At 48.3% G+C, this 12,950-nt stretch overlaps 1 protein-coding gene across 1 annotated transcript in view; it reads left to right on the forward strand.

Moving 5' to 3' along the window:
• The window catches only part of GABRA3 (gamma-aminobutyric acid (GABA) A receptor, alpha 3), a 61,301-nt gene extending 51,190 nt beyond the window's left edge, over positions 1-10,111 (forward strand). Inside the window, exons 8-9 of the mRNA XM_009331623.1 lie at positions 1,752-1,963; positions 9,782-10,111. Coding sequence (XP_009329898.1) covers positions 1,752-1,963; positions 9,782-10,111 — 542 coding nt within the window. The remainder of the gene's footprint in view (positions 1-1,751; positions 1,964-9,781) is intronic.
• Positions 10,112-12,950: the final 2,839 nt, after the last annotated feature.

The following is a 12,950-nucleotide window of genomic DNA, read 5'->3' on the forward strand; positions in this document are numbered from 1 at the left end:
TTGTTCCCGTGCTGTGGACTGGAAGGGACACAGGGAGGGTCACAGGTGGTTCTGCACCATCCTAAATGAACTAGAAGGGAATCATTATGGGTTGTGTTCACTGGGGTTTGTGAAATGTAGGTCATGAACAAGCTTTAAAATTTACAGTTGACCCCAGCTTCTCCCTGTTAGCACCAGGTTGCCTTCTCTTCCCCAGTGATGCAAATCCTACGGTGATCCCCAGGGTCGAGTGCAGCTGCGGGGAGCTGGGTGGTTAGCATGACCAAACTGGTTTGCACGACCCAGACTGCAAGAGCTGCGCTGAACAGTGATAACAGTGAAGAAGAGGGATACGGCCCCTCAGCACCCACTTTTTGGTGTTTTCATCCAGCAGAATGGAAAAGGGGGGGCTCAGACAGAAATCACATGGAAAATAGGACCAGCTTAGGCATATAGAGAGTCATCGATTAACTTTCCTCACTCATCTACCCGTGAATCATCTGTAACTAAACCCCACAGAGTGCACACCCAGACCCCATGTCTGTCCATGCCCCAGGTGGGCTCTTACATCTGCATCGGTTCTGGAATGTCTCTGCACTCCCAACACCGGGGGTGGGCCCTTCTCTGAGGATATTTGATTCCCTCCTATGTTATCCTGAGATTTGCAATTAGACAGGTTTCCTCAAGTAGCAGCTCAGATTGAGCAGGAAAGAGCTGACTGAAAAATTAAAACCTACCTTTGTGAAAAATGTCTTTGCTCCCAGATTGCCTTGCTTTCCTATTAAGAAACTAATGAGAACTCCAATTGTTTGTTTTTTTTTCCCCTCAGAAAGTATTGTCAACAATATTATTGAAACTCTTCAATTACCAGGAGTATGGCTTAAGGGAAGTGAAAATGAGTCAATATTTTTATGATGTTTTTAATGCATTTTTAATTGAAAAGCACATTATTGGGGAAAATGGATAGCAATGGTTGCTTGCTTTAATGAAAAAAAGCTTTACAAGGCATTTTGCAACAGATCATTTTTTTAAGATAAATCATAGTGACACTTGTTCTGGCAGCTTGGGCCACTGACAGGTGCCTGGCTGTGCTGGCAGGACCCAGGATCCCAGGTGTCCATCCATGCAGGTCACAAGACACTATTTCCAAAATGTTGAGAGAACCACATTGGGTGAGTGGCGAGTTTCTGGTCCTCCATGAAGTTCCCAACCATCTAGCTGTCCTTTTTACTGTTACTTTATTATTTTTATTTTATTACAAAAGCAACCAGAGGCTTCTCCATGACGTATTCTACATGAGGGAGCTGGGTCTATCATCACACAACTTACCCTACTAGCAGACAAGGAATTGAATGCGAGTGCCTACCTATGAGCTAGGACTCTTTTATAGTGAGCAGAGATCTAGTCAATGGAGTTTGGGGAAGATTAAGCTCATCCTAATGCAGATGTTTGCCATTGATTATATGAATTGGAGTTATTAAAAACTGAACCAGAGAAGGCCCTGAGCAACCTTAAGTTGGCCCTGATTCGAGCAGGGGTTGGACAAACTGACTTCCCTTCCAACCTGGACTGTTTCGTTATTCTATGAATTGCACCACAGACTTTTGCTGGGTAAGACTCTCTTAATTACAGCGGGAATGTGGGCCACGTGGCTTAGAGGATGGCTCCTAAGTTTATGTGATGGAAATGCCAGCTGTGTGGTTTGAGGAGAAACTGGGTGGGTACGAGTGTATGGTCTCACACCATCCTTGTCTCCTGCTGTGTTTCCACAGGTGTCACCACCGTCCTCACCATGACCACACTAAGCATCAGCGCAAGAAACTCGTTACCTAAAGTGGCGTACGCGACGGCCATGGATTGGTTCATAGCCGTCTGTTACGCCTTTGTGTTTTCTGCGCTGATCGAATTTGCCACTGTCAACTACTTCACCAAGCGCAGCTGGGCTTGGGATGGCAAGAAGGTGCTGGAGGCCCAGGAGATGAAGGTCAGCCCTGTGGCCAAGGCCAGGGAGGAGGGGGTGGTGAAGAAACGCTGCACGAGAGAGCTGCGCTGGGGCCAGGAGTGGGTAACATGCAGCCCCGCAGCACTCCGGGAGGCTGGATGCTACTTACTGGGGTCCCCAGCTCAGGTCTCGACTGGAGCGGTTCTTGAGGGTCAAGGGATGAAGGGCTTGGAGGGCTGGTCACTGTGCTTAGCTGGAGAAAACCACCCAGGCATGACTGCTCACTTTTCCCTCTGTCCTTCTGCATGACCATTTGCCAGTGCAAACGTGAACGCGTGCATTTTGTGGTCTTGCTCTGCCAGTGGTCTCCTCTCTCCTTTCTTCTCCCTCCAACTCATAAATGCCCTGCTCCATGTTGCTAGCATGCCATACAAACCCAAATATGCCACGGGATGCCAGCCTCGCCAATGGAGACAGTCCCACTCTGCTGTGTCTCCTGCGGTTGGTATCCCCAACTGTAGGTCTCCCCTGGCACAGGCAAGCATGGTGCAGCAATGGGGAGGTGTAACGCTCGTGCTGTTGCCCACAGCTGCCGGCAGCTGCTGCTTTGTAAGCTCAAGCCAAGCGGGTGGGTGGGAAGCAAGCAATCAGAAACGGCAAGTGGCAGTAAATTAGTGCCTGGCATCACCCACGTTTTCCCCTCTCGCTTGGGATCAGCCTCTCTGGCAGTTTCCTTCCTGACGGCCACCGCTACCCCTGCTCGTGCCCCCTCCTTCCTAACTGATTTAATCTCAGCTGTGCAGAGAAATTGCTTACTGTAGCATGCCACTCCTTGTTTATATTTATTGAATCAATTTGAGAATCAGCTTTGTCCTTGTTCTTGGTTCTGGAGCCTTTATATTTTACTCCTTTGCATTTTAATGTGTTGTTTAAAATTGTTGTGGAGCTGTATGCAAATACCTGGCAGAATTGCAGTAACTTTTGGGAAGACAACAGCCAGTCATCTCTCTGGTATGGAGGTCAAAGCAGGAGAACAGAGGCCTTATGGAGAACCACAGCCATCACTGCGTGTTGAATGCCTCTCTCTTGTGTTTCTTGGACTCTCTCTGCTTTTGCAGCTGTGGTCTGAGCAACAGACTCATGGCAGAAAGACTCCAGAGGAGGCCAGTTGATGGTCTTCCACTTCCATCATGAACAATAATGCTAATTTGGCCTCTAGAGATGAGAGAAGCCTTTCCTGGGTCATTGGCATGAGTGAAGGATCAGAACAGGTCCTCAAAGCAACCATGTCCCTTTCAGGGATGCGCAAATCAGCACAAAGTCAGGATTCACACAGCCTTGGGCAATTATGTGAACTGGGCACAGCCGAAAAAGCAGCAGAGGCTGCTTCAGTTTGTTATAGAAGAAGCATGGTCCTTAATTTATTCATTGACCCAGCACTGCAAGACTAACAGTGCTGAAACAATAGGGTAAGAGCATGCAGAATGTTTCTGCACGTGGTAATCAAACAAGAAAACAAAGCAGGACCAGGAATGTTTCAGAGGGAGTGCTCTTTGTGAGTTTGCTGCAATTGGTATCAGGTTGGAGAATCAGGAAGGAGTCCAAATTCGTGGATGCTTTTTCAAGCCAACCCTGATCTTTATCTTAGAAGGCTAACCCACTCCCACTCTCTGCAGCTCAGAGAGCTCCCTGAAGAGTGGTGGGCTTTCAGGGCGCTTGGGAATATGATGTGTCACCATATTTGCCTTTCATCTTTATTCCATTGAATATTTCCAAGCAGTGAATTTGCTACTCAATGAAAGTGCCTCATTGGCTCAGTTTCAGCCTTTAATTAGCTCTTCTTGAAACAATTGACAAGGCAGGTGGTTGAAACCACAAAAGAAAGAGGAGGAAAAAGAATAACTATTGGCATTTTAAAGTGTTTGTACCATGAGTAAAACTACCAGTGACAAGCCCCGGCTGAGCCCTGGTCTCTGGAGAGACTTCTCCCCAGCCAAGAAGAACGCTCTTTTTCGACGTGATGGCAAGGATCCTCACTCCAGGTTTGATTGTTTCCTTGCACGAACATGAAAAAAAAAAATCAATAAGCATCAGCCCTTCCCTCACCTCAAATGTAAACAGCAGCAATGCTTCCCATCCCATTTGAAAGAAATCACTACCTTGCAAAAGCTGCTGGTTGCTGACAGGCACTCCCAGCATGTTCACTCTCTCAGAGCTGGTTCCGTTCTTTCTTTCTCCCCTTCAGCCAACCCATTGGTTTAGATGGGAACACAGAATTTTTTCAGGTACAATCTAACATGATGAGCTGATCTTGGTGAATTGCTATGTCTGCATCATAAATTATCATGATGATGTTCTGGCTATAGCCACAGTTGGGTTCTGGTTCTAGCTGGGAGTTACTCTGCACGTTCTCTGAAGTTCTCCTCCAATGAAAGGCAGGCAGTTATCACCATAGATGTCACCAAAAGCACACTTTAGCATGCACTCTGATAAGATTTGACCAATGTTTCTTGGACCCAAAGATTTTCCAAGCCTGTCCTGCCTGCCACCAGCAATCGCTAATTGTGGATGAAGGATTTCCTCTCTTTTTGTATAGCAGAGTGGCTGCAACCAACCTAGAGGTGCAGATCAAATTGGAGAGAGGTATCTGGATCCAGTGTGGCAAACTTGTTAGTAAAGATGATTTTTTAAAAAACATCATCAGGAGGAAGGTGACAGATGGCAGTAGTTGGGGAGGAATGAGAGACCAAAGAGATTGAAAGATGAGTAGTTTCAGTAGCCAGCAAAGTTCCCTATCTCCAGCATCCTCAAAATATCTTGTTAAAAGGATCCACTTCAGGACAGAAGGGCTGTGTCTGAACAGAGTGAGATCCACGGCATCCCATCCCAACCATAGGGATGGCTATCTCTGGAGCCAACAAGGTCACTTCCTGAGCAGCTGGAGTGAGCCTCCAGAGAGACAATCATTAACAGTGACTTCGCCACTGGGAAACTCATGAAGTCTGCGAGGATGACATTTACCAGGGAGTTCCCTGCAAAAAAGTGTTGTCTGTTCCTCAGGATAGGAGATGCTTTGGATCTTAGGAAGATGCTTACTTAAGCCCACTTCCACCTGCAACACAATATCTATGCATAAAATCTGATTTAGCTCTGTATCTGTGCTTGTATGACATTGCCCTGAAATCCTGGGTGGCAAGAAGCAACGAAAACAATACAAGTAGCTGAAGTCAGACATATGAGAACAAGGAAGAACACACTTTGGATGGAAGAATAGTCCTGGATCTTTATCCTTCTCATCCTTAAGACAATAATCCTGTAGTGCACGGTGAGAAGGTTAGGTCCAAGCTTTTTATGTACTTTTCAGATGTCTTTTCACTAAGAGAATGTCACCAAAAAGCATCCTCCAAACCTCTCCGTTGATATGATCATCATGGTTTTCTTTCTTGTATTTTGGAAGTGATGGGCATGCTCGCCATTTGCACTAGGTGCTTTTTCCACTGACTGAGTAAAGCCTAGCTTTTTGTCCAACCTACTCTTCAGCAGTTCTGAAGTTTGCCCCTTGATCCAGGTCACTTGGGAATCATTCTTCTTTCTCCTTTGTTTCTTTCCATTTGTGGCATCTTTGTTTCAATCCCTTCCTTGCCGACAGAGAGGAACTAGAACCAACCTTGACAGGCCACCATTTTCAACAAGTTTGAAGTCTTACAGACTCACAGGGTGGTTCAGACCCATCTCTTTTTTTTCTGCCTCACTATGGTAAATATATTTTTGCTGGGACTTTCCCTTGCTGACTATGCTCTGCAGCCCATGTGTCCTTTGTCCTACGGCACTTGCAATCACCCGTAGCTCTCCATAGCACTGCAAGTGATTTATGTTCTCAGCATCTTCACTAGAGTTCATGTATCATTCTTCGACAACATTTCACTCTCTTTCTCTCAACACTATCTGTGTGATGCGTTGGGCTGATTATTGACTCCATCCCACCTCTGAGTCTTTGTCTGGTGATCCAAGGAGCGTAAGATCATTGGGCTCAGTCCCACATAATCTGAATGAAGAGATGGGAGGGATGAGTGATGCCAAAGGTTACACCAGCAGCTGACAGTAACCTGGCATTGACGTAGCCTGCTTGTTAATGCAAGATTGCATTGTTCGGAGCCTTTGGCTCTGGTCAGGGTACAGGTGTCTCAGTGTAAAACACTTTGCTGACATTCTCTGATAGGATCAAGTCTCTGGCACACTGCAGAAGGGAACTTTGGCTGGCATGAGGAAGGAGTGGCATGTTTGCTGGAACAGCAACTGCAGTTGCTGGGCTTTGTATTATAGGATACAACTGTGTCAGAGACTAGAGCTGCTTGGAGGTCATTGAAGTGACATTTCTCTAGAATGGCAAGTGGCAGATACCTTGCATTTCTCAAGTACTGCAGATATTAGTGATGGTGACCTTCAGAGTGGCCTGTCAGAGGGATAGTGCTTCCAAGCCAAATTTCTAGCCAAGGACCAGGTGCAGAGAACTAAATCTCCAGCAGATCATAGGTGGAACCAGTAGTTCCCATAATTTAGAGGTTCAACCATTAGCTCCTCAACAGAGAGGCTTGAAGACAAGAGTATTTAACAAAAATGCTAGTATTTTCCAGTATGTGTGTTGTGGAAGAACTTGTTAGACTGCGATATCCAGGGAACATATTTATCTCTAGACCAGCTTTCACAGCTTTTCCCTCAGGAGAGCAGTGCAGGGACAGCTTTATGAAGTGGTTCAGTCTCCCTGTGCCCAAACTGGGCCATAAATGCCGGAATTGCTTTGCAACATAAATGTTTTGAATAGGACAAGTTTTCAAAGCAAATGTGGCATTTCCTCCTGTTTTGTGGAACCTGTTTTTCCTCTCTTTCCTTCTGTTTCAGTAGGACGTGGAACTCCTCACAGATAAAGGTGCAGGGGGAAGCCTGGGGACTACTTTGCAGCTGACAGCAATAAGCACATTTTGCTTTGTTTGATTGTCAAAATCTTCTCTGAAACACTTATTTATAAAGCACAGCCTGTTAAACTTCAGGCTGAGCCATTTCTCCTGACATCTCAGGAGCAGAGCACATCCAGAGCACACACATGTGCCTTGGTGTAGGCAGTGTGTGCTCTGGGTGCTTCCCAAAGGCTACCCAGGCTCCCTGCTCTGACCAGAGCAGAAGACCCCATAGGCAGCTGGAAAAAGGCCCTGGCTGTAGGCTCCCAAGCCTCTGCACTACCTGAACAGCCTGATCTGAGGTCCAGAGAAGCCCAAGTTGATGCCTGGGGGCTCTGGATCACACTAATAGGAGCAGTAGCTTGCTGTCACCACCCACAGCATTCATATTTGCCTGACTTTCCTCCGTTTCAGCCTGCTGTTTTCAGATGCCTTTGGCCAGGCAAGACGGATCCACTTTCCAAGCTCTGGAGCAGAAAAGCTAGCCAGGTTGAAAGTGTCATGTCACTTGTAGTCATCTTATTCCTGTAATGAATAACGTGGCTGATTGATACTAAAATAATCACAGTGCACTTCAAATTACGTTCTGCAAACAACAATCTGTTTTTCATTTCATTACTGATTATTAATTATTTTATTAACTCCTGTAGCTGTGTTAATAAGTAATCGTACTTAAGCATATTTAAATGTTTTAGAAGGTGAAACATCTTTAGTCCTTTATTTGCTTCTTGTCAGCTCTTTAGCGGGAAAAGTTCACCTCCTATGCAGGGGGTACAAGTTAACATGGCTCTAATAATTGCAGAAATCAGTCGCTCAGTTGATCGTTAAAGATCATAACACCCTGTCCCATAAAAGACTATGAATATTGTCTGATCTGGAGTCTGAAGACATTTAGACCTCTTTCTAACAGCAAGTTAATTCCTGTAATTGCTGGCATTATTACGAGGCTGCAGGCCTGGCTATGATGTTATTGGAGAGGGGTTTAAAGATTGCACAGAAGTCTGCTTTTAGTGTCCCTCTGAAAATCACCATGGAAAATTCATTTCCTAAGGTAACCAGAAATATCCATGGTGATTGTGGACACATTTAAAATGGAAGTACAGCATGAAAGCTAAAGTCCTTGGATTATCTCTGCAGAGCAGACTGGGTGAATCTGGCCTTTCCAGCTCCCAATGCTACCCAGCGATGCTGCCTGCTACCAATTTCCAGGGTAGGGTGGGGAGATGAACAGGTCCTGCCGGCTGCACGTTCTCCCCTTCTCCTGATGGTCACTTTGTACGTGGTTCCCTCACACACACATGCAAAATCGTGCCAAGCACCCCTGGGAAATGCCTGGATGAGCCCTACCTTGCGTTTCAATTGCTTTTGAATAGAAAATGAGATCCAAAGTCACACCTTGTTCTGAGTTTAGATATTAGATTCCCACCATGAGTCACTGCTGTGTCTAATGCTGGCTCTTGGTTTAATTACAGTGGACACCACATAAAGTACATGAGTGCTGGGATGTGTAGGGTGCCTGATGTCTGCATATGAATAGATTTCTTTCAGCGGACTTCTCCTCGTAGACCTGGATTGCTTTATATGATATGGTCTACGGTGCAGCTGGTCTCAGGTCCCTGACAGCAACAGGAAGATCCCCAGAGTGGGGGCAACGCCTATCATGACTTCCTAGCTCCGTCTTCCTGTCCACTCATCTTCATTAACATCTGAACTGTCTGTCTTCAGCATCTTCCATCATCCTTCAGTACTGCATGTCTGACACATAAGTGCCTCTTTTGCCATTTGGTATGCAAGCTCTCCTCCCTTCAGCCTGGACAGCATGGCTGTCCCTGGAGCCTTGTGGGAGGGGTGCACTTATCTCCCTTGATTTGCAGCAACCCATAGATATGACGGCAAGATGAAAGGCTTCCCTCTGCCCTATAGTGCCATGTTGATCAATCCTGAAATCTAGGGCTAGTGCAAATGCCTTCCATCTGTTCTGTATCTTATCTGGGTAGGTCATGAGGTGCACTAAAGGGTCCTAGAGGCATTTTGGACATCATGATGTTAAATTGTGAGGTATTCCTGTGAGGTGTTCGGGGCCCTGAGGCCGTGTATGAGATGGCCTTGTAATATGGTGCAAAACTTGTGATGCTGTCACCCACATTCTTAAAGCCACTGGCTTTCTGCTACAAAAAAAACCAAAACACTATAATCCTCTGTGATGTCTCTGCCTCTCACCTGACACAGGAAGCAGGCCAGCAAAGCGGAAAATCAAGTTCTTCCCCCAGGATGACCACACGGGGTGTCATTCTTTTCTAAAGACTACATTCCTGTATCATCTCTCCATGGCTGAACCTTACATGCAACAGATAACACAGTTGAGAGGGAAAACAAGGAGTCTGTATAGTTTGAGCCTGCATTCACTTATACTGACCCGGCAATATGCAACACAGACCTGGCAGCACTCAGCCAATCAAGGAGTCACCCATCTGGGGCAGCTACTGCTCAAGTGCAGCTGCACACACCTTTTTATACCACTCCTGTGATCTAAGGGGCTGCAAGGAGGCTACAAACCCAGCTATGTGGCTTCAGTTATTTGACTTGCAGCAGGACCTAGCTGCCAGGCCAGGACCTCTTTGTGCTACATGCCGCATGCCAGGCTTACATGAAGTAGCTGATCCACCCTAGTCCAGCACGTCCTTATGCTCCAGCAGCACTCAAGTGGCAGATGTCATAGGTTCTGGCCATCTTCTCACCACATCTTCCTTCCTTTCCACAATGCCGCCTTCTTGGTCTCTTGCTCCTCGCACCCTTTTCCATCTTCTCATCCGGGCAAGCAGGTAAACTCGGAGGACAAAATGTTCTACATGCAATTCTACAATCACTTCATCTCTATTATGTTTTTTTCTTCCACCTTCTCTAGAAAAAAGAGCCAGTGGCGCTAGCGAAGAAAACCAACAACACCTACAACATTGTTGGCACCACGTATGCCCTCAACATTGCCAAGGACCCTGGCCTGCCCACCATCTCCAAGAGTGCTGCTGCCTCTGCTACTGCCACCAACATACCCCCCAAGATGCCCCGCATAGAGGAGAAGCTCGCAGAGAGCAAGAAGACATACAACAGTGTCAGCAAGGTAGACAAGATGTCCCGCATCGTCTTTCCAGTCCTCTTTGCCATTTTCAACTTAGTCTACTGGGCCACATACGTAAACCGAGAGTCAGCTATCAAGGGAATGATCCCCAAACAATAAAACCGGTCACACAAACCTTCCATCAGTGAGCACCATTCAGGCAGGAATTCTCCAGGGCTTTCTTCTTTCCTGTTTTGTTTAATTATTATTGTTCATTTGATATTATTATTATTATTAGATCGTTCTTTTATAATGTAAACAAAACTGTGATTCTAATTTAATCCCATATACTTTAGTTCCATTTCACTTTGTCTCTGATGACGAAAGGAAAAAAAAAAGGATCATAACAAGTTGTGCCTCTAACATCGTGAGTCTGATGTCCCCCATTTGTCCAAGTCACCCTGTGCTTCCATCTCTCCTCCTCCACCTCCTGCCGTTCCCACGGTCTGCATGCCACTGCCATTCCATGCTCCGCTCTACTGGGGGCTGCTGCTGCGGTCCACCCCCCTCCTCCTCTTCTGCGATGGACTGCCCTAGCATGGTGGATGCTGCTGGTGGCCTGGGCTCAAGGATGTGGAGACCTCCAGAGTCAGTCAGTCAGCCAGGCTGCTCTTCAGTGCCTGGTGCTTTGTGCTAGGTGGTACTCCCCGGGCTGTGGATGCAGGTGAGCTGGTCTGTTGAGGGAGCAGTGCGGCATGGGCCAGCTTGTAGCCCAATGCCTGCTAGGGGTGAACCCACCACTGCTGTGGTCAGTGGAGCCATTGCAGAGGTGGAAAAGGGTGGCAGCATCTTGTAGGTATCTACAGGGCTTCTTCCTCTCTGTCTTCACCAAACACCGCTGCTGGTTTCCTCCATGTCTCTCCCCCGACAAGAACAGGTGAGAAAGGTCTTGTCTGTCTGCCATCCTGCACTCTTGGGGCAATTCATGTTAGAGGGTGGGGTGGTTCCTACCAGAGAAATAATTTTTCTCAGGGTCAGTCAGGAAGTCAAGACAGGAGCTTTATAATGCCTTGGAGGAGATAGTAGCTGTGAGGCCGCATGCATTCGGAAGCCAAAGAGTTTGTGTTTAGATGGGTGGTTTATCACTTTCTCTTGGCCCCATCCACTTATCCTTCTTGGCATCTCCTCTCTGTCCCAGCCCCTTCTTCCAGCTCCCCATTCATCTTCCTTTGGCTACTTAGCAGCCCTCAGTAGTATCTCACTGCTCGCGGGTAGATTTAGGCAGAGAAGCCCCTACCTCAGGTAAGCCGCACTGATGGGGAGGAGCACAGCCCGAGGAAGTCCAGCTCATGGCACGTCCCTGCTCTGGTGCACCAGAGCAGCAGTGATGTTGGTTCAGGCCAGCTCAGGTGCAGCCTGTTTCCTGTGGGACACACAAGGGGCTACTCTGCCACCTGCGGGAGTTAGTCAGGGGACAGTCGGTCCCCAAGTACCTTCCTGCCCCTGGTGAACAGATGCAGCTGAGCATCCTCAACACCATGGGAGAACGGCAGACGGGGCTCTTTGAAACAGCAGGGTGATACTGCTGTCCCAGAGAGCCATGTGAGCCAGGTGCCATCCCACAAAGCCATTGAGATAAGACCCAACTCTAACACCTGCACACTCTTCCAAGGAAAGCCCTCCAGTACCTCGGAGAGAGGCTTTTTCTCTCTTCCCGTCCACCACAGTCAACGACCCAAACCAGCAGTTGTCCCCTTCCCAGCAGCAGCACAAGATGGTGGCATCCAAGCCATCTGTCCCCCCCTCCCTCGTGCCTGGACCCATGGACACACTGTCCCGCTACAAGGAAGGACATCCTGTGCCTGGTGAGTTCTCATCCCCAGCCCATGGGCAGCACTGATCCTGCCAGCAGCCCTGCTCCCAGGGTGGGATGCACCAATTCTTTTCTGACCCTCTGGCTGCCCCCCTGAGGAGCTGCCCCCACGTTTTGGGTGCATGCAGCCAGGCCGATGCCCCAGCACCCCCAAGATTATGTCTTCAGCATTGCTTTGAGCCATTGTGCCAAGCTCAGTTTCCCCCTGCCCATGCAGGAGTAGGACTGAGCACAAGGCACAGGATTTGCCCCACCTGGAATATCCATGGAGACGGCAGGATGGAGCGGGGAAGGCCAGGGCACTTTGTCCTGCAGCATGGGCGGCATCGGTGCATGTCCTGGCTGTCCCTTACCAATCTTGCTAGCTCAACAGCAGTGCAGTCACTCCCCCTGCCCACAGCTGCAGTGAGGAGAGAAGCTCGGAGACATTTAGCTCGGCCCCCAGTGCATTCAGTCCATGAGTACATCCACACCAGCAGGCAGCATTGGACAAGAGGTGGCAAACCCCACCCCCCCACCCAATGCTAAGGAAACCAGCTCTCTCCCCATCCTCCCCCCCAGCATCCGCACCCCAAACCACTCATGACATTCCTACAGTGCCTTTCATCCCTGAGGGCTCTCCGCTGGTTGGCGAGGAAGGAAAAGCCCGGGAGCTCTCCCCTTTTGCACCCAGCATCGGGTTGGAGGAGCAGAGGGAGGGTGCGCCATCCCCAGCCCCTCTGCCAGGCAGGGGGGACATCCTGGCTTCTATTGCACCTGGGGCGCCCGGTTCCTCCTGGCACTGGCCGCCTGCTGCTGCTGCAGCCACCCTGCTCCAACAGCCCAGTCGCCCCAGCACTGCCCCGCTGCAGCCCCATACCCCTCGCCACCAAGGCTCCCTGTGCTCCCTCCATGCCAGCACCGTCCCCTCCAGCAGTGAGTGCCATTGCTGCCACCCTTTGCTTCCCGGGCTTTCCAGCAGGAAGTGCTACGCTAACCAGCTGTGAGGCTGTTTGTTTTGGAAACTACTTGGATGTCATTTTCTTAAATAAGCTAGATGAAGTGTATCTCATAAAACATTCATGTCACTATAATACTCAGGCCTAAGTGAATGAAATAGAAACCCTATAAAAAGCAAAACAAACACAATAAAATGGTAACAAACAA

Source organism: Pygoscelis adeliae, unplaced genomic scaffold (assembly GCF_000699105.1).
Source record: "Pygoscelis adeliae isolate BGI_AS28 unplaced genomic scaffold, ASM69910v1 Scaffold79, whole genome shotgun sequence".
In the NCBI taxonomy this organism is placed as follows: domain Eukaryota; kingdom Metazoa; phylum Chordata; class Aves; order Sphenisciformes; family Spheniscidae; genus Pygoscelis; species Pygoscelis adeliae.